This window comes from Diabrotica undecimpunctata, chromosome 10, assembly GCF_040954645.1.
Source record: "Diabrotica undecimpunctata isolate CICGRU chromosome 10, icDiaUnde3, whole genome shotgun sequence".
In the NCBI taxonomy this organism is placed as follows: domain Eukaryota; kingdom Metazoa; phylum Arthropoda; class Insecta; order Coleoptera; family Chrysomelidae; genus Diabrotica; species Diabrotica undecimpunctata.
The window spans coordinates 54,534,864-54,561,850 of NC_092812.1; the positions used below are offsets into that span (position 1 = coordinate 54,534,864).

Here is a 26,987-nt window from a genome sequence, read left to right on the forward strand (position 1 = left end):
CATTTTTGCTTGATTCTATTAAGAATTATCCTAAGAAGTAGCTTGAGAGAGTGACTCATGAGATGAATTAGCCTAAAGTCTTTACATGATGATGTATTAGGTTTTTTTGGAAGTGGGATAAATGTAGACTCCAACCGTATTCGTGGCAGTGTTCCAGTTTCGTATATGTGGTTATAAATGTTTATTAGTTCTGAGACATTGTCGTCGTCTAGAAGTTTGAGCCAGTCTGATGGTATTTGGTCAGGGCCTGGAGATTTCCCATTTTTGCTTTGTTTGAGGGCTTTCCCTACTTTGCTTTTAAAATACTAGGACCAGTATTCGTATACTTTGTGGGAAAGTATGGGAAAATATGGAGTCGGTGCTACAATAAACTGTGAAATACGTATAAGCGGATACACTGACGCATCATACGTGAAATCAAATCTTAACTGTCTTTTTCCTTTTATTCCGATATACTCTGTACGAGTACTAGAAACCAATTCGCTAAGGATTTTTGCTTAGTTGAGGAGATATGTTGTGGAATGCAATTTTTAGATTCCCCATGTCTCTAATAACATCTTTATCAACGCCTGTTTTGCCTTGCAATTCTTAGAAGGCACAGATTAAAGCAAAAATCTGAATTTGGTTTCGAAAATTAGTTTACGGATTTTATGACAATAATGTTTAATAATAAAAGTAATGATATAAGAAAAATTTATATTTAAAAGAAAATTTCAAATTTAAAAGAAAAAATAGTCTTACAACAGGGTAGAATGCGTAAGAAAGTAAAAGATAAGTAGAGAATCATAGACCCCACTTTTATTTGTTACTTCAAAAATTCAATAATTATTAACGAATGTCTCTAGGTTCTCCTAATTAACGAATTTTGATTTTTCAAAATGGATTTTAGTTCAAAAAGTTTGAATGCCCTTCTATATGTCATGATTGTGCAAAACTAATTCATGAATTTTATTGAAATTTTGTGTGATGATTGAACATATTAAAAAGATTTGTTTCGCGAAGTCTGAAGGCTCTACGTATAATATAATTGTGATAAATATTATCACAAAAAAAGCTTTTTTAACTATTTTTTTGTTATTTTTAGTATTTTTTCATTAGTAATAATAATTTTTAAGATTTACAATCATATTTATTTTATATTTGATTAATTGCCAAACTTTTATTCTGTTTGAAAATTGTTCTAATACTAATAGTTGCTGAGATATATGAGAAAAAAACTAGAAAAAATTTGGAATTTATTGAATTTTTTTAATATACTTAACGCTTTATACACAGTTAAGCCCACTCTTGAGAACTCACGCTTTACGCGTAGTAAAATTATGATTTCTAGTGATAGTTGGAAGCGATTTATGCAAAAAGCTTTAATATTTTTATTATTATATATTATAAGAGAAATTTTTGGTCCTTAATATCTAAAATTGGTTTGTAGCACTTTTGCAGTATATTGAACCAAATCCACTACGTAAAGATCGAAGTCTACCCATAATTAAATATCGATAGAATGCAAATACCTAACATGTGTTTTAATCTTTTACAATAAACTCGTTATCTGTCAGCAAAATAAGTTACAAACTGCTGATAATACAATTATGCACGTAATCAGTGCGATAGACAGGCTAAAAGATCATTATATGACTATAGATAGTGGAAGATTTTTTTTAAATAGTTTGTGAATATTTTAATAGATATTCGATAGTGCAAACTTTGTTCACCAAACTTAAATATGACGTTCCTTGATTTTAAGCAGGTGTAGATCAAGAATTTGTAGTACATATAAAAAAATTACGCACATAATTAAAAAATATATGTACAATGGTTTGATAAGATACTTAAAAATTTCGAGAAAGATCGCGAATGATAAAAAACGAATAAGGTAAACATGGCGGGATACACAAAATTCACAAAAGTTCGAACGAGCTGTAAATAAAGCACTATAAAATACAGAGACAATAGACAATAAAAAATTAAACCAAACGATAACAGAAACACTAATAAAGGAAACAAAGAACACTGTCAAAAGTAGAAGAAAGGATATAAAATCCACTCAAACATCAAAGCATAAATGGAACAACGAATGGAACGAAGATTGTGTAAAATATGTACAACGGTTCCACGAGATACTTAAAAATTTCGAGAACGATCGCGAATGATAAAAAACCAATAACGAAAGCATGGCGATATACAGAAAATTTATAAAAGTTCGAAAAAGCTGTAAATAAAGCACTAGAAAATTCAGAGACAACAGACAGTAACAAATTAAACGAGAAAATAACAGAAACACTAATAAAGGAAACAAAGAACACTGTCCAAAGTAGAACAAAGGATATAAATTCCACTCCCACACCAAAGCATTAATGGAACAACGAATGGAACGAAGATTGTGCAAAATATGTACAACGATTCTACGAGATACTTAAAAATTTCGAGAACGATCGCGAATGATAAAAAACCAACAACGAAAGCATGGCGATATCCAGAAAACTTATGAAAGTTCGAAAAAGCTGTAAATAAAGCACTAGAAAATACAGAGACAACAGACAGTAACAAATTAAACGAGAAAATAACAGAAACACTAATAAAGGAAACAAAGAACACTGTCCAAAGTAGAACAAAGGAAATAAATTCAACTCTCACACCAAAGCATTAATGGAACAACGAATCTAACACCTAAAGAAATTGGTTCTATAAACAAAGAGATCTCCAGAAGTATCCTGAATGACATTATACACTACAATAAAGAGCACATTCAACAAATAATCGAGCACAAAATGAAAACATGAATTTTGTCTATAATTTATTGTTAGAAGATATTATTTATAACTATAATACATACATATTTAAGTTACCTATCATTTCATAGGCTTCTCTACTAATAATAATAAGAGAAAAGTACAATTTTGCAAAATAATTATTTATTTTAAGTATCGAATTGTAATAAAAGTACTTGATTAATAAAAAATAAAAGTAACTAATTTATTTATTGTTGCCTTCGAAAATAGACCCTCACCAAGTGTTACAACAGTTAAAAATACCATTAAACATTTTCAAACTTCGGGATGTGTAAACAGTTGTAAAAGTGTCATGAAGGTAATGAACCACGTGTTAGACCTGTCGATGAGGAGCGTCAAAATAGGGATATTGATATTTGTGCTTTTGTGGAAGCTAGTGAACCCTGCAATAGTGTACAAATTGCTAGGGAAGTTAACGTGAATGCTCGAACTGTCCAGCGAGTTCTAAAAAGAAATGGGTATTACTGTTTTAAGATACAACCAACACAAGAACTGTTTCCGGAAGATAACTTTAGGCGGATGGAGTTTTGGAGTTTTGTGAATTTATGTTAGATAAACAGAATGAAAATGTACACATTTTAAAAAATATTTTATTTTCTGACGAATCTTCATTTTCATTACATAAAAAACACAATCCATCCGTTGCAAGGTATTATTCTCGGAAAAATAAGCACTTCAGTGTTGCAGTGCGAACGCAGCATCCGCAAAAGTTAAATGTTTGGATTGGGATGTTAGGCGACCATATTGTCGGTCCATTTTTTATCGATGGAAACCTAAACGGGCCCCAATTTTACAACTTTTACAGACTGAGATGATTCCGGCAGTTCGACGCCTTCCCGTTAATTTTCAGGAGGTTTATTTCCAACAGGATGGGTGTTCGGCTCACAACTCTAGAGCAACTATTGACTTCCTCAATCAAACGTTTTCTGATCGACTGAGATCAGGATCGACTAGATCCTGTGACTTAACGCCTAACGATTTCTTTTTTTGGGGTTTTCTCAAAGAAAACATTTATCGAATTAAGGGCAAAAATACTTCATTTTTCTGCAACCATTATACCAGCCCTACTCCAAGATATGAGGAGAAATCTGTATGACAGATATGGTTACTGTTTAGCACTTCGAACTTCGAGATAAACGACATTTTTACACTCCAAAGTCGCTATTATTTCGCTCATTTAATTTTTGAAATCTCGCCAAAAAGGCACGATTATCCTCGTTCAAGGTGGCAGCACTATTTTTTTCTTCGGTTTTGAGTACAAAAAAATAAAAAAAAAATGACCCCAAGAGTGTGCTCTCAAATTTTAAAATTAATGGATATTAGTGGATATTTTTTGTGGAATTCGTCATATCTGAAAATATTGTTTAGTCTGGTTGATGCATCAAAAGTTTTTTGTCAATACAATTTACGTACCTCTTTATTGTGCCCAAGAGAATGTATAAGAAAGTAATACAAAACAAATATGTAAATAAACAATATTGGAAACATTATCTTTTATGATTTTTTATATTTGTTTTTCTTTTATTCTTATAAACTGTATGTTAATCTGTAATCGACAGCAGTAAACAATACCATTAACAGGTATCACGGAAATTAAATTCAATGCCTAAGTGCTATGACACCGTAAAAGATAAAAAGATTAAGTCATAGAATAGGAGGATTATTATTTAAGACCCTTATTCGAATCTTTGTGACTCTAATTTCTAAAACTTGATTTGTCATTGATTAGTATTCAAGCGGACAAGTGAATAAGAATGACAACATCTATGAGACAGGTTAATGTTACTCATACAAATACAAACACAAATCTTTTGAAGGCGTACAAAAGAAACTAATATGGTTAAGAGTCATTCATCTCTTTATAAATTCTTATTTTCTGTCGACAACCTTCGGCAAAAATTGGGCAAAACTAAATATATAGATTTTTTTTTGATTATTTTTTGATGATCATTTTAACCTTTGAATTCTGTAAAATTATAATGGAGAAATTCCTAGGAAACATAATCCATCCGTTGTACGTTATTGGTTTCAGGAAAATAAGCATTTGAGTGGTTCTGTGCGTATACAGTATCCATAAAAGTCGAATGTTTGGATTGGAATTCTGGGGGATCACATTATCGGTTCTTTTTTTCATCGAAGTAGTAAAATATCTTCAATTACTACGAAATCAAATTATTCCTACACTTCAATATCTTTAAATCAACTTCAGATCAATCAAATTAGTAAAAAATAAAACTTTTTTCGTCACTATTGTATAGACGGGTTTGACAGTTGACATGTGTAATCTAGGATTCATCAATTTTTTAGTGGAATTATTTTTAAATAAACAATCAAAACGTCAAACTCATTATTTTGCTTATAACTTAAAAACTTGTCTATTTAGAGATTTGATATCGACAGATAATTTTTTCAGAAAAAAAATATAAACAAAATGAGATGCTAAATTAAAATAAAGAAAAAAGTTATTGCAAAATCAACAACAAAATCGCTGTTTTTGCATATTGTTAATAACTTATTTATTATTTATTAAAATTTCTTTAAATGTACCTGAACTTAAGAGTCTTACTGTGTTTGAATTATGCGTAAATGATGGGTCTAATTGGTTAAATAGTTTTTGCGTAATTTAATTTATTTATAAGATACTATAGTGTATTTTTATGTATGAGAGAGTAATAAAACAATAAATTATGTATGCAAATCCCTAAACTGTTGATACGGGTGACTCAATGAAAAACAGATATTTGTCAACAAGTTTACAGAAGTATATAGGAAAACAATTTTAAATTGAATATGACCACCAGGTATAAAGGTTGGAGCAGAATAGAATACAATAGTTGTGAGGGTTACTAATCCCTAAATAAGGTTGCCAGTGTCGGAGTGATGGAGGTTAACAGGTACTAATGAATTTGCAAGAAATGTAAGATGTTTATTTTATTGGTTATATATATATCCAATAAAAGTTTAATAAGTACGTACCTATTTGCAAAATAAAGTTTAATTCTTTAGATAAAATAAAACGTTTTATTTTATCTATTTGCAAAATAAAGTTTAATTCTTTGCCTATTTGCAAAATAAAGTTTAATTCTTTAGATAAAATAAAACGTTTTATTTTATCTGAAATGAGTGCATTCCACGAAGTATGGGTTTCAACAATCAAACATTTAATTCTTTAATTCCAGGAATCTACGACAGTAATTGACTAGATAATTACCTTCTAAACTTATTCCACAGAAAATGTGATAGTGGGTTTTTCCATTTTGTATATAGGAAGGTCCAAGTGGCGTATTCAAAATTCTTAACAGTTCACTAAAAGTAGGTACTTCAGTTGCAAGGTGCAGTTTATTGTGTATACTAGTGTTATGGAAAATTTGGAAGTGCCGTGTAAACGCCGAAAAATTGGTCCTCTTAACAGTTAATGAAAAAACATTAATATTTAATTGTTATAAATCATTTACAGACAAACGTTTATGTGAAAGTGTTGATGAGACCGTTGAGTTAGTTAGCAGTACACTTGGTGTTGGGAAATCTACGATTTACAGAGTTATTAAAGAAGAGAAATGTGGTAGTTTTCAAATGCCACGTAATGCTCCAGGGAAACCAAAATTTCAAATAGAATATCATTTTAAAGAAGGACTTCGACGGAAAGTGCATGAATTCTTCTTTAGACAAGAATTTCCAACATTGGATAAAGTTCTTGTCTCAGTTCGAGATGATAAGGATTACCCAGAAATGAGTCGAAGTACGTTATGGAAACTTTTAAAAGAAATAGGCTTCCGCTGGAAAAAGAATCCCAGAAAGTCTATTTTATTAGAAAGAAGCGATATTGTCATATGGAGAAGACATTTTCTAAGAACCATAAAGGAAATGAGAAACCAAAAAAGAAAAATATTTTATCTTGATGAAACATGGATCAACGAGGGTCATACACCAAATAAATTTTGGCAGGATGAAACTGTTACAAGTCAAAGGCACGCTTTTGAAATAACTTATCTACTGGTTTAAATCCACCATCAGGAAAGGGACGCAGGCTGATAATAGTACACATTGGCAGTTCAGACGGTTTTGTTGAAGGTGGTTTATTAACTTTTGAATCAACTCGTACCGGTGACTACCATGAAGACATGAACGTTGATGTCTTTCAAGAATGGTTCGAACAAATGATAGATCTTCTTCCTAAGAACTGTGTAATAGTAATGGATAATGCAAGTTATCACTCCAGACTTATAGAAGGACTGCCCACAACCAAGTGGTTAAAAAAAGACTTGCAGAATTGGCTGAGTTCAAAAAATATTACGTACCATCCCGGATCTATAAGAAAGGAACTTTATTCGTTGTGTGCCCTTCATAAAGAAAAATTTAAAAAATACGAAATTGATGAAATTGCCAAAAATCGTGGAATGACAGTACTTAGATCCCCACCATATCATTGTGAATTAAACCCGATTGAACTGGTATGGGCACAGATAAAGAGTGAAGTTTCAAGAAAAAATACCACTTTTAAAATTCATGATGTTAAACAGTTGTTTTTGGAGGCCGTAAATTATGTAAAACCTGAAAACTGGGAAAAGGCAGTAAATCACACTATTAAAGAAGAAGAAAAAATGTGGAAGCTGGACAATATTACTGATAAAATGATCGAGCCAGTTATTATAAATCTTGGTTCTGAAAGTTCATCTTCTGAATCTGATTTGGATTTGTAACAAGTAGCTGTAAGTTTTATATTAGTATTTTTATGCATCTATTTAACATACCTTAGACGGTTTTAAAAACTCTTTTTCTCTTTTGTAATTTTTAAAAATTAAAAAAAAATGTGAATTTTTTAAAACCCTTTTTAATGTAGGCCAGTCAGTTATAATATAGTGTGTGATAAAAGAGGTCACTTTTGTTTACATACACATAACACTTTATAACACTGAAATAATTCATTTATTTTTTACAATTATTCAAAGTAATTTTTCAATTAATCTTGAGCACGCCCATGGAGTGGTCTGAGCTACCAGTTAAAATTATGCTAATTACTCTCTCGTTCATAAAAATAAGCTATAATAGTGATTTTGCCCGTCGCATGTAATATGTTTTTTGTAATATCTAATACTACATATTTCAACTGTCAAGCCCGTTTATCTTTATATAGCTGTGTCGGGTAAAAATCTAACTTGAATTGGCCTACGATTTTTTTTTCATAGAAGGAAATCTAAACGCAGTAAAATATCTTGAATTACTAAGAAATCAAATTATTCTTGCACTTCAACATCAAATCAACTCAAACGAAGTTTGATTTCAATAAGACTGCTGTTCTTCACATAATGCACAGGGCGTCAGAGACTATTTAGATTTATTTTTTTCTGAACGCCCGATTAGTACATAAGGTACAATAAAAAGGTTTCCTCGGTCACCGGACTTAAGTCACCTAGATTTTTATTTTTGGGGATGCTAATATTAATTTGAACAGACATGAATTCGAGAGAGCCACCAACTTGGAGCAACTAATACAAAAGGTAATCGAATTTAGCCAAAACATATCAGCAAATGAACTCAACACCATGAAAAAGGCGCTGTATAATAGATTTGGTTTTTCTTTGTCACAAGACACAAAGAATTTTATTCGGTTAAAGTTATTAGCTAAACAACAATATGGTTTCAAAGATATTATTTGGAAAATACCAAATAATGTATTTTTAATTAAAAGACCTAATTTTTCACGCATTTTAATCTTAACTGAGTATATTCTCCTGTAAATGATACTAATATTAAAATTAATTTCGCTCTTACAAAAACCTACGAAACAAAATTCGTTTGGTGGTCCCACCTAATAAACGAATGTAATTCGTCGCTGCCATTTAAATCAATTCGCCCAAATTTGATTGTCTTAGCACTTCTTAAAATTTGTTTAAAGTTTGTTAACAATGTTAGCCTCTCCTCTTTGATTCCTCCCACTAATAAAATCTTTTATTAAATGTTTTTCTCACTTCCTACCGTTGTAAGTGCACACCGATCTTAATTTTTTTCCTATATAGTAAGTGATTAACTTTTAGACGGAAAACCAATAAACTAACACTCACCTGGAATGGAGCCCTGTGGTGGGGATGGTGAAATTGTGGTGTTTGGATCATGTCTGACAGGAAACCGAACTCGTCTTCAGGGTCTTTAGGAAGGGCTTCCTCTGGGGAAGATGCGAGCTCATCAGAGTTAGCTGCAACTGCCGACGTTGCAACCGGCACAGATTTATTACTGGTCTCGGTGGGGAGACTTTCCAGCTCCTTGAGGCTTACTCTATTTTCCTGAAATAAATATATAACCATAAGTTACAATTTCAAAAAATATATCCTAACATATTTATTTTACTACAGAGATATACAGTTTCTTCTTTTCAATACCCTAATTTAGTTATTCGTTCTTTGGTATCTTTCCTTTTTCCTACTTTTGTTTTCTTCACCAATACGACTTCCTTCACTTGGTTGTGCAATTTTGTTCAGATATACTATTTTTTTAGTACTATTATGCTGATTAAATATTCATATCTTCTATCGCATAAATATAATCAAACTTTTTGCTTTTTATCTCTTACACTGTCTCTATAGAAACCATAACACATAACCACATCAACAACAGTAATAATAACTGACTAAACGTACCTGTGACGTTTCATCTTCCAAGTCGATCAGACGCAAAGCTTCGTCAAGAAAGAATTCCGGCAATGGGAGAGTAAGATCATCAAGGTTAAGATTGACTGGCTCTGAAGACTCTGGTTGAAGCGGACTGGTTTCTTCTTTTATCACATACTCTCCTACAAAAAGCAAAAGAATCAGTTAGTGGGCTTTGTAAGATAAGATCATTAAGAAAAGAAATAAACAATTTATTTTAAAATATATAACTTCCAATATTTGAATCACCCAGATATTTGTTAATAACGTATGTCGTCAAAAGTTTTGGCACAAAATTAATCGGCTTTAATATTAACAAAAACAAAATAATATCAAGTTGCCTTTGGAAACAAAAGTTTGTTTACTTTGTTTACTGTCAGTTGAGATTTATTTATTTTGAAGTCGTCGCTTTAAGATGTATAAATTAGAGATAAAAAAAAATATCTACGAATTGGTTGGGCGGGTACCGAAAACTGAAATCTTTCACAGAGAACCATTTATAGAACAATAGCGGAGTGCGAGCAGAGAATACCATGCTTGAATCTCCCAAAAGTGGAAGACCACGTGCATTTATTGCATATATGTCAAAGAGATTGGTGAGAAGAGCAAAAAACAGGTTGGAATGCCAACAAGGACACTGGCTCGTCAATAGAGATCTTCTAAGAGTATGATATCGTTGGAATTGAGGAGGAATGGTTTTAAATATCGAAAACAATGTAAGTGATACAAATAATCTCAAGCGCAACTCCTTCGTATACCAAGATGCTGTCGTCAACTGAGGTAGGTACACTTTGTCAATGAAAAAAATATTATTTTTAGATGACGAAAAGTATTTCACTTTGAGCAATTTTGAAATGAAGGGAAACGATGGATTTTATACGGACAACATAGAAAAATGCCTTAGATCAAACATAAAGCCAAATAATGTTTATACTACAGCCATTTGTGGGAAGAGTGAGGGTAACGTTTTGAATAGTCATAGCTATATTGATATCTGTCTTTCCAAATTGCTTCAGTTTGTCCACGAACATTATGCTAATGACTATATCATCTTTTAGCCGGACCAAGCATCATGCCATTATTCAAGAGATACCCAAAACTGGCTTCGACAACAACACCTTATACCTTTTGTTCCCAAAAACGACAATCCTCCAAACTTGCCGCAGGCTTGTCCAATAGAGGATTTTTGTCCTTTAGTCTCGAGGAACGTTTATCATGGAGGCTGGGAAACCCAAGATGAAGAACAATTAGGACGGCGAATTTATACAAAACTGAGAAAAATTTATCTGAATTCCGCCCGGGACCTCATGAGAGACATTCGAAGAAATCTGCGTCTGGTATAGCAAAATGGGCAAATCCACATAATTCGGTAGCATAGTTTAGTTAAGTATTGGGTTATTATTTTATGATAACTAGTTCGAGCTTAAATAAATTTCTTGATTAAAAAAATCCGATAAATATTTTGCGGAAAACTTACGTTATAATGTCGGACTTTGACTATTATTTTTTGGTAGTTCTGATTTATGTGCATTCAAGTTCAAGTCAATAAAAAGACAAATAATTCATAAACCATTGAAAGAATGATAAACAAAAACAAACGTTCATCACCAACTTAAAGGTCATCAAAATCGGAGAAATTTCACACCAAGTGGTACAACTTAAAGCAGACAATGCCATTCTACAACATTATCAGATATGGAATGAGCAGATAATATCCTGACGACGATGAGAATACAAGAGAGGGAGCGGAAAACATTGCATGAGATTGAGCGCTGATCATAAGAAGACAGAACAGATCAAAAATAAAAATAAATCTTAATTTATGTTACGTTATAGATATTCCATCTTGGACAAACAGAGTAAAATAAGAACGTGGAAAGAATATTTAGAAAAACTATTTGAAGACCAAAGAGATAACACCTTTGAGCTAGAAGAAGAGGTAAATGATGGACCAAGAATATTGCAACAGAAAGTTTATTCCGCAATAACACCGTTAAAGGATGGAAAAGCGGCAGACCCTGATAATATAGAAGCAGAACTACTCAAACTAATGGACAACGAATCAATAGCAATAATCGCAAAGATATTCAACGACATATACAACTCTGGAGAAATACCAACAGAATGGCTGAAATCTGAATTTATTGCACTTCAAAAAAAACAGGAGCCAAAAAATGCGAAGATTGCCGTACTATAAGCCTCATGAGTCATCTCCTAAAATTGTTAGAAATCTTTACTGGAATCAGACAGCAAATCTCAGAGTTGAAGGTAAACACACTGACTATGTAAAAATCATGCGTGGAGTGAGGCAAGGCTATATTTTGTCTCCTCTAATCTTCAATCTGTACTCTCAAAGAATATTTATCCAAGCTTTGCACGAAACTGAAAAAGGTATTCTACTAAATGGTTACCGGCTAAACAACATCAGATATGCAGATGACACCATAGTATTTGCGGACAACTTAGAAGACCTACAAGTTCTTATGAACAAAATCACGTATTACAGTCAACAATATGGACTCAATATAAACGTTAAAAAGACAAAGCTTATGATAATTAGCAAGAAAAGGATATCAGAAGGTCAACTTTACGTCAACCAATCCCCTGTAGAAAGAGTGACGCACTACAACTACCTCGGCACCATAATAAATGAAGAATGGACCAACAACCAGGAGATTAGAACACGCATCGGAAAAGCTAGATCCATCTTCAATCGGATGGGGGCCTTCTTCAAGAGTCACAACCTCTCTCTTGATACAAAAGTAAGAATGCTGCGATGCTACGTCTCTGTCCTTTTTTATGGTGTTGAATCATGGACCTTGAACGAAGATATGTGCAGAAAACTGGAAGCATTGGGGATGTGGCTATATCAGAGAATGCTTAAGATCCTGTGGACTGACCGAGTCACAAATGAGGAGGTTCTCAGAAGAATGAATAAGAACCGAGAGGTACTGACCACCATCAAATCTCGAAAGTTACAGTTCTTCGGACATATTATGCGAAATTAATCCAGATATGCTCTCCTTCAAACCATCCTGCAAAGAAAAATATTTGGAAAACGAGGTCCAGGAAGAAGAAGAACATAAGTTTTTACTGGAAAATTTTGAAAAACATTTAGTTATTTATTGTTTCTACTAAAGATCTTCTTGAGGGATGTAAGATTGAAATTCGAGACATATATATCTCAGACATATGTTCTCCTTGTAAAGAAATGCATCCGAAATTTCCAACATACTTAAGTTTCTGGAGAGTTTTCAAACAGATTCTGGACTCTGGAGGGTTCCAAAGCTATGGTGAGAATAGATGGAGATATGACGCAGGCCTTTGATATTGAAAATGGAGTTAGACAAGGTGATGCCTTATCAACAACACTTTTTAATCTAACGGATGATCATATGCGGATGATGTTGCCATAATAAGCCGCAACAAAAGGGTATTAAGCGAAAAAGTTATAGAACTGAAACAAGAAGCTGCTACATTTGGTCTATATATAAATGAAAGCAAAACAAAATATATGGAGTGCACAAAATCGAATCAACATGAGAATCTAAAGGTAGACAACCATACCTACAAATTTGCCTCCACTTTTCCCTACCTAGGCTCAATAATAAATGACAACAACATCAGTCAAGAAATACAAGCACGTATTCTTAGCGGTAATAAGTGCTTTTATGCATACAAAGACTTAATGAAAAGTAAGTTACTGAATCGTGAGTCTAGGCTTAGAATCTACAAAACAGCAATACACCAGTGGTCACATATGGATGTGAAACGTGACCCTCTCAACCACTGATGAAAATCAACTGAGAATATTTGAGCGCAAAATACTAAGGAAGATATTTGGACCAACCCAATGTAGCGATGGTTCGTGGAGAATTAAAATGAACCACGAGCTGGATGAACTAATGAAGAGCGCAGATATTGTTAGATTTATAAAGTCACAAAGACTAAACTGGCTTGGTCACCTAGAAAGAATGCCAGATAATCGAGCTGTAAAAGTAGTCCAGAGATGCAAGCCCCAAGGAAACAGAACAAGAGGAAGGCCCCGTAAAAGATGGATAGACGACGTAGAGAGGGATCTTAAAACCATGAACATCAGGCAGTGGCGAAGGAAAGTATCCGACAGGGCAGAATGGAAGAACATTGTTAAGCAGATCAAGACTCACAAAGGGTTGTAGCGCCATTAGAAGAAGAAGAAGAAGTTACAGTGACGCAGAAGTTTTGGAAACATGTCAAGAAGCACTAAATAGTGCTACACCTGTAATTTGGGAAAAAAAGTGAGCGGAAAAGTTAATAGACGAATGATGGATCTAATCCAAAATAGTCGGAAATTCGCGAAATGTACTATATACAGACAGAGGATACGACTTTAAGAAGAATCTATCGAGACCTTAATGCATAGCGGTATCATCTAGAAGACAAACAAAAAATAAAAAAAAAATAAATAAAACGAAAAAGACACTAAATAGTGAATTAAATACTAAATAATATACGCGATATATGTAATTAATCATTAACATAACAACGCGTAAATGACAATGCAAGAGAAAGCGCATTAGTTCAAGCAAATAAAATAGAAAAGAAGGAATGGATCGAAGCTGGAAAAGAAACATAACGTTATGCATTGACCAAGTCAAAGCCTATTAAAAAAAAAGAAGACTCAGATGGACGATATTAAATAGAAATCTAGCATTTATCAATGTTTATTTTTGTTTATGTTTGAGTTTTTCTTATTTACTCTTTAGATTTTGTTTCATCCATCCATTCTTCACCAGAAAATAATGTTTTCATTTCAAAGGCATTTATTGTAAAAGGAAAAACGTTCCTGACGTTTTTATAGACATATATTCCATTTTCAATAGGGGACAAACTGTATAAATACTAATGAAATAACTTCAAATCGACAGTAAAAATGCTGTCGATCTTCACACGAAGGCAAATATTTATTTAACAATGATGTTGGACACTTATTGAGTGATCTGTGTTCAAATGCTAATTTGTTTTTAAGACATCCATCCGAATGTAAATGTACCAGTATTTCTTTTTTTTAAGATTTTTGACGGATATAATATTTAAAATACTTTCCCTTTCAGTTAATTCTTTATTAAACTACGGACTTATATTGGCAAAAGAGTTTTTAAAAATGAATTACTTGCTGGGATAGCTTACAAATGAGCAGAATTCATCCAAGATATAAATACTAATAAATCTGACTCATTGATATTGACAATTCAGAAATACATACATTTGAGTTGCGTTCCTGTGACGACTTTATTGGAAGATAGTTCATTCGATTACATGAAATCAACTTTAACTTGAATATCCGTCAGAAAAATCAAAGCGTGTAATTTGTCTTTAAAAAGACAACCAGATGCAATGGTGACAGTAAAATTCTCCTGTTAGTGATCCCAAAGTATGTCATGAGGGAAAAAACCAGGAAAAAACCTTACCTACACAACAGGCATCTCACTTTAAAAGAATCAGAAATGAAACAAATACTTTAGTTACACAAATAAAAAGGGACCACTGGCAGAGTTTCTCAAAACAGATGGAACACGACTGCTACAGAACACAGAAAGAAATATGGAGGATATTATATGGAGGATAATATATCAGAGGACAAAAAAAAGGAAGAAAAATCGGACCCCGAAAATTACAGAGGAATTAATCTATTAAACACAACACTACAATTAACAACCAAACTGATAACAAATAAACTAAATGAAATTATAACACTAGCAGAAGAACAACAACGTTTTAGGTCGGGAAGATCATGCACCGACGCTATTATGTACAATGAGGCAAGTGCAAGAGAAATCATTAGAATACAACAAACAGGCATATCTATATTTCGTGGACCTTAAAAAGGCATTTGACAGGGTCAAATCAAAGGACGTTATGCACTTATTTAGGAATAATCAAAACGATCGAAAGTATCTACTAAAAGAACACAATAAAATAAAATTAAAAGTAGAAGAAGAACTAACTGAACCTATTGAAGCTGGCAATGTGATAAGACAGGGAGATTCCCTGAGTGAACCTGATTATGAATAAAATAATAAAGAAAGTAGGAACTAAAAAAGGATACCAATTGGGAGAAAAACAAGTTAAAATAATCTGCTATGCAGACGACAAATACTACTCTCTCAAAGTGAAGATGATTTACAACGTATGCTGCACAAATTTAATATAATCACCCGAAAATTTAACATGTTAATTTTCCCAAAAAATACAAAATGTATGGTTGTAACAGCAAATTTACTAAGATGTACATTGGAGCTGGAAGGTCAGATAATCGAACAAGTGATGGAGTTAAATATCTAGGCATCACATTATCTAGCTACGGAAAGCTTGAAACAGAAGTGGAAGATCAAGTGAATAGAGTAAACAGAGCCGCAAATTGCTTGACAAAAAGTTGTTGCCGCGGCAGAAACACGACCTGACACAGAGAGGACAAAAAGGATGTTAGAAACAGCAGAGAAAATGATGGTAAAAGACTATGGGACAGAGCTAGAAGTACAGATATACGAAGTAGATGCAAGGTGGAGAACATCAAGGACTGGGTGAGAAATAGAAGAGTAAAATGGAACGATCATATAAGATTTTATACGGGAACAGGGTAATGTTGTATCAGTGTTAGACAAAGTCGAACAAAGACAACCTGCGTAGTTCGGTCATATGATCCGTATTGGTGATAATAGAAAATTGAAGCAAGTGTGGCAAGTAGTACTGGACAAAATATAACCAGCAACGACGTGGAACAGCTAGATTGGAAAGGCGTTGAAGAGGCGAGGAAACAGTTCGAGAAAAGCGGAGTTGATGGCCAAGATCCGCGACATTTGGAGAAACTTCTACTCCAAAACCTCGAATGTCGTACACCCGTAATGATAAGGTTTGAGAATTAAGTAAGTATATATATAATACGTCAATATTGTCATTATCGGTGATCAAATCATATTAAACTAATAGAAGAATTTTATTTCCAAATAACAAAAGACCTTTTGTTTAAAGTGTTGTTGGTAGATATAATAAAAAACCAATAATAACCCTTGAATAGATTTCTTTTTAATTGAGCACCACAATGTAGAAAAGTATTGACATTACGTTCATTATGTTAAACAAAATACACCTTTTATTGTTGTGTGCTCATATATACAGGTATGTTATTTTACCAGTCATCCTTCTTATACTAGTCATGTTGCTCTTGCAATTTCATATGGTATCATTATAACATCAATGTTATTGTAAATTTTCCTTAAAAGAAGAAAAACTATGAAAAATAACAAATGGATACATTTTAAAAGTTACATGACCGCTATTGTATGGTTGAACGTTGAAAAACGCAATGGTTTACAGTTCTTTGGTTCAATTGAAATAACGCTTGCCTAGCATGACTTGGTAAAAAAGCTATATTTGTAAAAAAAGTTTGTCTTGGAGTTACTGGCATTTTTTTTGTATCGTTGAAGGTCGGAAAGAATCCTATGGTTTGTACGATATCAGCTGTTTTCACCAGCACTCAAACAAAAATCGATATAAATCGATACGAAATCTAATTTAGTTTGAAACAAATTTTGACTGTGTAGATATTAGATTTTATATTGTTACTGGCGAATTCGTATTTGCAAAAGCCCTATCCACTATTTCTGAAGGTATGATTATTATCAGAAATATAATTAACTTCTGATATTGTTGTAAATACAAGAAAGTACTACGATTGCTACAACAAATACACGATTCATGGCAAAACTTATTGGGTAGAAGTGTTTTAAAAGAACTAAGGAATGAGAATTTTAATCTATCCATGTGAATTCGTAAAAGTAACTATAAAATTTAGAATAATGTTTACCATCTAGTATGGTATGTTTTGGTCTTTTCATTACAACTGTATATACTAAAAATCTTAATGATGTATCACTATGGGGAATGCCGTGGATAAAATAGATTAACTAAGGAAAGTTTAGATACAGAACACACCAAAAAAAAACATAATGATAAAATATCCTTGAAAGAATTTAGGAAAAGTAGTATATAAGAGGCTTAGGTGGTGTTTTTTGTTTTTGTTCATTTAAAAACAACACGTTTTTTTTTAAATACCATTAAAATGCAATATGGATGCACAATCAGACGTAGAGTGCACGTGTAAGAGAGAAAAATTTAACATAACGGTGTACAGAATGCTTTTACAGATATATAATACATTAATAGTAATATGTAATCTACCTCCAACTATTCCTTTGGATTATTCTTAAGTTGTTCTCATTCCACAAGTACCTACACTGGAAACCACAAATACCTCACTTCACTCACAAAAAAACCACTAAACTAATTAAACACAAACACAACAATAGTAATTACACAAAAAGTACTAACAAAAATGCAGTCCGGTCCATCGATAATAACAGTGTGCCCGCTGAGATCATAAATTCAAGAAATATTTTCTACCTGGGGCCTCTTGCTCAAAGCTCAGAGGCCAATCCCCACGCCTCGTTACCTCTCTGGTTATTAACTTCCATCCTATTGGCCTGAATTAAATGTTAGAATTTGTGCGGCAATTCATATCCATTACGGTTTCGATAAAAAATGGCCGCCAGTTAATAATATAGGGTGAACCATTTTGTTCATTTCAGACGGAATTATGGCAGCGGTATGTTTTAATTTACAGATGCGGGCTCGATACATTCGGACAGATATCCAATATACACATCAGCCAATTAATCAATGTTAAACACTTATTAAATATGATTGTAACAATTTAAAAACACCCAAAAAAGGCATAAAATTAGATATGATACAATATACAAGAGGAGAACCAAATATAACAATTTATGATCTTCCATATCGTTCTTATTATTTACATCTATTCATATATAAAATAGTGATGATATCTGCGTCCACTCAAGTGCATTCATCCATTCCATTTGAGTTCTTCCTTGTTCTATTTTGTACTTTTATGTTTAGTAATATATTATTGATTTATTTTATTTCTCATTACTTTGTCAAATGGCATCACGTGTAAATTTTCATTTGTTTTACGACGTGCTCTTTAAATATTATATGCACAATTTGCCTTTCTATTCCGTTCCATTCCAGTTTATCTTCACTCTTCTTTTAATATTTATAATAGTAAGTGTCCAAAATTATGAACCATAAGTGGAAACAGGAAATCTACAGTGGTTCAATATTTTGATGGTCTATAGTCTTTGCTATTTAATTCATAAAGCATCAGTAATAGATATATTTTTGTATCAGCAATCACAGTTATATCGTCTGCATATCACACATAAGTTAGGTATTGCATATCTACTTTAATATCTCGTTTACTTTGTTAAGTCTAGTTTCTTGAAGACATTTTCCAAAAGACTGATTTGAAGGGAATTCAAAGATTTCAGTTTTGTAGGTCTAGAAAAAGAAATGACCCACATGATATAGTAAATCATACCTATCAAAAATTCTCGTCCAGCCTAAATTACAGTAATGAGTTCCTAATCCACAAATAACAGGAGGAGGTAGTACCTATTACAATTTAAGACGATTCAACCCTATCAATACACCTCTCAATTATGAGGAGTTTCAAGAAACACTTAATAGCATAAAAGACATTCTCCAGGTCCAGACGACATACCAATACAATTTATTAAAAAACTTCCAATAGAAGCAAAAGAGTTTCTACAGCCAAATTCTTTATTAACCCAAATAAAGATAAATTACAACCAGACATCTTCCTTGAAACTTGTGGAAAAAATAGTCAACAAAAGAATAATGTGGAACCTAGAACACAATATTGTTCTAAAGCTATATTTAGGTAAACAAGCTGGGTTTAAACCAGACAAATCTAAAAAAGACAATATTATTTATCTGGGAAACGCTATTCACGAAGCTTTTAAAAATAATCAATAATATAATGACAATGTACTTTGACATAACTAAAGCATTTGATGCAGTATGGAAACACCGTATATTGAATATTCTAAAAAAAATGGGATACCAAGGAAATATTTTGGCCTACATAAACAATTTTTTAACTTAAAGAGCATTTTAAGTCCGAGCCAATGGTGCTATATCCTATCTTAGAGAACAACAAAACGGAATCCCACAAAGATCGATAATCAGTCCTACCCTTTTTTAATACCAATAAACGATATAATAAAAATCATTGCGAAACCTATTCAGGCAAGAATATATGTTGATGACCTAATTCTTAACATCAAAAGCAAGAACGTTAATCGTATGTCGAGTCAATATTACAAAAAGACTTAAATAAACTAGTAAATTGGTCTCGAAGTAAAGGTTTTAGTTTTTGTTCTAATAAAAAAAATGTATAATATTTTCAAAATCGAGGATAAACCCAACTTTTGACAACAGTTAAATTTGAAAAGTCATGTCAAGCAGTTAATTTTTTCATGTCGAAATGGCCTTAACTTAATAAAGTACTTAGCTCATAAAACAGGGTGCCGATGGTAAAACACTGCTCATGTTATATACATTCTGAATTCGTTCCTAAATCGTGTCGCATATGCATCTGCTAGCATAAACAACGTTAAAACCTTTGGATACATTACATAACACCTGCCTAAGGATTATGCTTGGAGCGTACAGAACTCCGATAAGTAGAATACAAGCTGAAATAGGTGAAACCACGGTTAAGATTCGTAGGCAGCTATTAACCTTTAATTACACTTGTAACATAACTGTAAATAACAGAATTCCAATAAATAACATTTTAAAAGTTCAATATCCCATATTTCCGCAGAATCCATCATGCAATGGACTTAACTGGAAACAATTTCCACCCTTATTTCAATACAAAAATATACCTACATCAACACTTTGGACTTTAAAAATTCCAACAGTCAATTGCAGTCTATTACAATTCCAAAAAATAGCACCAACCCTCATATAGACGCGTCTAAAACTGAAAACGGAGTGGCAATAATTAATAAGACAGAGATTCTTAAACATAGAATTCCAGATAGTGCAACTCTATGCAAATTACCAAGCGATACTGCACGTAAATGCAAATAAGATGAACAAAATATTAATCGTGACAGATTCTGTCATCATGACACATGAATCGCTAACTACAGAAAGGCATCTTGTCCAATATGTACGAATTATGTGTATTTTATTAAAATTGTTTCCAGTAGCAAAACGCAACGTTTACTACAAAAAGGAAACACGTCCGCATATTAGTATTGGCATGGCAACGCTTTCAATATTCTATTTACTGCAGAAAGGAAACTAGTCCAGGACAAGTTCTCTTTCTGCGGTAAACAGTTGCGGCGCTAGAACTGCGTGGCAAATATTCGAACTATCCTCACAGCTGAGTTTAGTCAGACAAAGACACAGTCTTTACTGTGGTTAATAATTAGATTAGAATGAGTGGTTCAGATGAGGAATGGCGTGTAAACAAGAAAAGAAAAAGTTTTACGAATGATGACAAATATAAAAGAAACATAATAAAGAAGTCTAAAGTGGCTGGACAAGAACACGTAAACTGGGTTGGCAAAACTGTACCAGCTAAAAAACCCGGCTCAAATTTTTGCAGGTAAATATTGTTTTATTCATTGTTGTTAATTTGTACATTTTGGTTTAAATACCATTTTACTGATAATTTAATCTTGTATGTATTTCGAAGTAATATTAGGCTACTAAAACCTAACCTCAAAGTCATTTACTTATCTCCACTATCTTTTTCACTGAATTACTGTTACAATAAAGTCTTTTGTTGTTTCAGTTGCAAATCCAATTGCCTTGGAGTTTTCACTGAAAAAGATATGATTGAAATATCCGCCAAACTACATAACATGACAACCAAAACGGAACAGGACATTTACATCCAATCTGTTATGGAAATTAGTCAGATTGCAAGGGAAAGACCCAGGTCTAGTTCGTCAACCGCGAAACCCAAGGCTTTCTGTGTGATTTATTATGTAGTACCTACATAATGGAAAACGTACAAAAGTATGTAAAAATGGATTTATGAAAACCTATGGATACACTGCAAAAGCAGTGTTACCGTTTGTCCCATCTATTGCAACTAAATGAAACACCAACTGACAACAGAGGAAAAAACGTTTCAGGAAATGCAATACCTGGGTCCGTACTGTCTAAATTAAGGGTTCATGTAGAATCATTCCCCACCAAAGTACATCACTATACAGGAAAAGAAAAAAAGTATTTTTCAGCTAATATGAATTTCAAAATCATGTACGACATGTTCATTAAAAAAGAACATAGTTTCCTTATTTCAACATTAGGAACTGAGAAAAGGCTCTCCTACAAGTTTTTTTGGACATATTTCAAGGAAAACTACCCTTCTATTGGCTTTGCCCAACCAGTTAAAGATGCATGTGTTACATGTGAGGAAATAAATTTAAAAATAAAAAGTCCTGTTTTGAATGAGAATGCAAATCGAACAGCTGTCGCTGAGCCAACAGTACACAAGCGTAAATCTAAAAAGTTCTATGCATCACTGAAAGAAGTGACCACGCAGTGTGTCAGTAAGCCTGAAGAAAATGTTGGCATCTGCATAGATTTTATGGCCAACATATCTCTACCTTGTATTCCTGTTCAAGATCCCTCTTACCTTAGACAGCTCACTGTAAACGTCTTTGGTGTGCATAATCTCGCGACACGGGAATGTACAATTTTTATCTATCATGAAGGTGAAGGGAGTAAAGGCTCAAACGAAGTTTGTACTATGTTAGATTGGTACATAAAAAACAAAATTGACAGTAGTGTAAAAAACCTTTATCTGTTTGGGAACAACTGCGCAGGGCAAAATAAAAATAATACTGTGATCAGCATGATGATGTACTTGTGTGAGATAAAAAAGTTTAATGAAGTCAAACTAACCTTTCCTGTTAGGGGCCACTCTTTTATGCCAAATGAGAGAGATTTTGGCATCATCAGAAGAAAATTAAAGCAAGAAGAACGATATTACACTATTAATGAGGTTGAAAAGCTTATAATGAAATCATCAAAAATTGACGGCAAATTTTCTGTTATTAAAATGACTGCTGATGATTTTATTGACTTCAGTTCATGGTGGCCCCAGTTTTATAAAAAAAACCTGCCTAAGTGATGATTCGTATGACAAAAATGTCCCAACAAACCAAAAAAGGGCTTTTGCCATATCACAATACAGAAAAATGACTTTTTCATCAAAGAATCCTAACACGGTTCAATGTAAGATGAACATCGGCGGCTTCATAATGGATGAAATCAAACTACGGAATGCAGTACAGCCAATTCAGGCTCCTACTAGAAGAGCATATTCAACTGCACTTCCAATTAACAACAAGAAAATGGAAGACATGAAGAAAACATTGGTATACATCCCGGAAGAAAAAATGAACCTTAGAACTTCTTAAAGTTTCTTGTTTACGGCAGAAAGGGAACATGTCCTTAACACAAAAAAATTCTCTACCCTCTCCTCTTAAAATATTTAAATATTTTATAAGTATGTAGTAGTCCAGAATGCCCAATCACATAAACCTTAAATGCAAAAAAATTAATACCAGTAGTGTGTTTGAGTTTACCAAGTTTTTTGTCTCTCCTGAAAAATTGGCAAAACTGGACTTGTTGCCTTTCTGCAGTTAGCGATTTACATATTCAGGAAAATATACTTGCATCATCCATTAGCTTTACTAAAAAAAAAGAACAAAATAAATTGAATAACTACTGAATATACAAGCATTACGTTTCTCTAGGTCCAATCACATGTTGGAATAGAAGGTAATGAAGCAGCAGACAGAAATGCTGAAGAAACTATAAATGATAACAGTATCCCCATGTCACCCAGTCTATAAGTATGGATCAAAAAGCTACTTCACAAAGTACCTGTTCAAGAACTGGAACAATAAATGAAAATCCACACCATCAAAGATTCAGGAGATAAAAAATAAGATTGTATTACGGAAACCACCCGAGGTATCTAGACGAAAGCAAATAATTATTTCCAGTTTACGACTTGGACATGCACAGTTTTCCCATGAACATGTTTCTTAAAAAAAAGAACGCCTAACTTGTGATGATTGCGGTTCACCCCTTACAGTTAGTGGACAAGTGCGAAAAGTTCAATCGTTACAGAATTAAATACCATTTACCAAAAAATCTTAAAGACATTTTAAATTCAGAAAACAACCTACTTTTGTTTTTAACGACTTTAATTTACTAAGCCAAGTGTTATTAACTGTTACAGTTCTGGTAAAAAATATTTTAGCTAATGGTTGTAAATTACTTGATCCCTGTTACCTACTGTGCTATCACTGTTATCACGATATTAAGAGAGAAATAATTTATGGGGCACTACATGTGCATTGCAATGAAGAACCAAATCCGATGTGTCCACTTGGGGATCTTTTTAATAGTTATAGACAAATTTTAAAGTGTTACAAGTATATTACGATTATTAGAAAGTAGCCAAAGGTATTTAAACATACATTTCTTGATTTTTTACCATCAGGTTTACTGCCAATGCTTAAAACATTTATGAAATTTTCCTCTTTACTCTATAAAGAAGAAATACCACTTCAGTTATAAAAATAATTATTAGAGTGCATTAGGAATTGCAGCCGCCATTTCCAACGGTAACCAGCCATGAAGAAATAATCTGATTTTTTAATTATACTTATTAAATGTAATTAAGTGCCAATTTGGATTGATATACAGGGTCGTATCAATGATATTAAAATTCACTTATGGATTCGTTAAATGAAGTTTTTTATACTTAAAAAGGGATAACTCTCGGGAGTTGGCTATATACCATATAGACCAAAAACGTGAACATCGAAGTAAAACGCTTCTGTTGTAATTGGTATATTTAATTAAAATTAAATTAAAAAAGTCCTAAATTAAAATAACCACAAAACGAAACAGTGGTTGGATTTAAGTGGATTAAACCGTACTTAAAAATATTAAATTATATAGCAATATGCCGATGAAATTAGATTGACAGAATTAGATTGAAATTAGATTGTAGAATTATATCAGAAGTGTTTTTCTTCGATTTTCGAGTTTTTTGAAGTAAGGATATACCTAAAAGAGAAGAATACAAAAAACTACAGAAAAATTATCTAGATTTAAAAAAAAATAAGAAAGAAAAGAACATCGTTCCCAGATTTCATTAAATCTACTTGCTATTTTATTATAAAGAGTATACCAAACATTTAAAATTTAAGTCAATGCAATCTACTAAAATCTGGATATAAATTGTAATTCCCTTTAAATTTATTAAATTCTGAGAGCAACGATTAATGTGAAACATGATATCTATTACAATATGATTGGAACTTACAGGGGTAAATCAATTAATAATGTGTTGATGCACCTCCTGGGGTATCTCGTTTCCATTATGTCCCCGACGTATTCAATTCGGGATAAATCTGGGGATATCGGGGGTCAGGATAAAAGATTGACTCCAACCTGTTCAAATAAGTCTATGGTGTCCCTCAATGTTATCATAACATATCTCAATGTTCTCATAACACTCCTAAAAAATTTGATGTTGAAGCGTTTTGGGTGAGACGGTACCCGATATTATTTTTAACTGCGTGGAATGGCATAGACCTGACAAATACTCTACACATAAGGTATCTTTCCCTATCGATAAAATTGACTAAGTCTAAAGACCTAAAATTTAGCCCAAAGAAGATGCAGTTAGAAGATTTAACTTCAAAAGAAATTTTCAGCACATAAAGAAGATGGAAGAAGAAACCTAGAAACTTCTACAAATTCTTATCAAAATAAACTCATTCGACAAGGCACGGTAGGCATATTTGATGTAAATTTGCAGTGTATTTCAAATAAAGTCGATATGATCAATGCTTTTCTTGCGGACCAAAATTTCTATGACGTCATATGTTTTTCGGAGCACTGGCAAACTAAAGAAGATCTAAAATTAATTAGCATCTCCGATTTTGCATTAACTAATTTTTTTTGTAGGGTAAAAAAGAAAAAAAGATGGACAATTTATGTAAAAGAAAATCTAATCTATTCTTACCTTCAATAAAAACCAATATTTTAACTGTATACAGATCAGGTAAGGGTGACTTTGATCTGTTTTTGGTAAATTTTGAGAATGTTATAGCGTCCTTGTTTAGTGAAGCAGACAAACTGATCATACTTGGTGATTTTAATTTAAATTTTAAAATTGAATTTGACAATTCTTTTGATATTCAAAATCTATTAATACCTTTTGGTCTAAAAGTTACTATAAACGATTATAATAGAACAAATCTTAGTCCAGTAGTTGCATCGACAACATTCTGACAAATTTTTATTACTTCTTCTGGCTTAATAATTCACTGTGATTTTATTACTAATTCCAATAATAAACCTAGAGACTGCTGGAAAATAGTAAATTTCGAAAGAAACAATACAAGATCGAGTTCGGTACAACCTAATCTAACCCCAGACGAAATAAATCAATTTTTTATTACAATTGCAGTGAATATAAATACATCCCTACCCACTTATATGTCCCCTTCAGTTACAGAAATTATCCTTCTCCGAGCAAGTCCTCCTTTCACTCATCTTATTAATTTAATTCTATCAACCGGAGTATTTCCGGAAGTACTAAAATACTCAAAAGTACTACCTAGCTATAAAAAAGGTAACTACTAAAAAACTGACAATTACAGACTCATAAGCATTGTTTCTACTTTTGGGAAAGTGATTGAGAATTGAAACAACAATTAGATTCTAATAATTATTTTAGTAACTCACAATATGGATTCAGAAGTGCTCGTTCTACTACGAACAAGGTATACAATGTTGTGGATACCTCGTTCTACTACGAACAAGGTATACAATGTTGTGGGCGAGGTGATTGAGGGGCTTGAACGCGGGAATCGCATAGCAATTTCTTCGACTACCACTTGTCCAAGGGGTTTTACGCACTTTGCTCCACAAATTAAATTACTATGGAATCAGAGGTGTCCCTATTAAGCTTATAACTTCTTACCTATGTGGCAGATATCAGGCGGTAGTGTCTAAAAGTCATCTTTCCGATTTTCTATCCGTAAAACATTGAGTCCCACAAGGTTGGGTCTTAGGACCTCTTTTGTTTATTATTTATGTCAACGATTTGTCTAAATTCATATCTCCGTACAAATCCGTATAATCCGCAAATGATACGACATACGTTATATCAGGAAAAAATAATGATGGTTTAAAAATGTCTTACGGGGAAGTTTCTACTAGATGTAGCACAAAACGCAAAACTTGGTTATATCTGCAAGTAGGTACTTTACATAATGATCCAGATAACAAAGAGACTGTTAAACTATTGGCAATGATTAAAAACTACTATACATATGCTATGTGCAGTTTTTAATCAATGCTATTCAATAATCATAGATAATCGACTGAACTTGTTGGCTGATATCTCACAACTAAAGAAAAAGCTCATTATTTGTTATTCGCCAACTAGCAAGGGTTGTCAACTTTGAAACATTAAAGATGGCATATTTTTCTTTATTTCACTCACACCTAAGCTATGGATTAATCATATGGGGCAATTAAACGGATGCTCTTCAAATTTTCCGAATGC

The 26,987-nt window shown here is 32.7% G+C and overlaps 1 protein-coding gene across 2 annotated transcripts in view; it reads right to left on the reverse strand.

The window, feature by feature from the left end:
- cnc (NFE2 like bZIP transcription factor cap-n-collar) overlaps window positions 1-26,987 on the reverse strand; it is a 229,428-nt gene that overhangs the window by 52,938 nt on the left and 149,503 nt on the right. For both annotated transcript variants that reach the window (XM_072546199.1, XM_072546200.1), the window contains exons 4-5: window positions 9,425-9,576; window positions 8,852-9,070 (exon numbers count right to left, since the gene is read on the reverse strand). In XM_072546199.1, coding sequence (XP_072402300.1) covers window positions 8,852-9,070; window positions 9,425-9,576 — 371 coding nt within the window. The remainder of the gene's footprint in view (window positions 1-8,851; window positions 9,071-9,424; window positions 9,577-26,987) is intronic.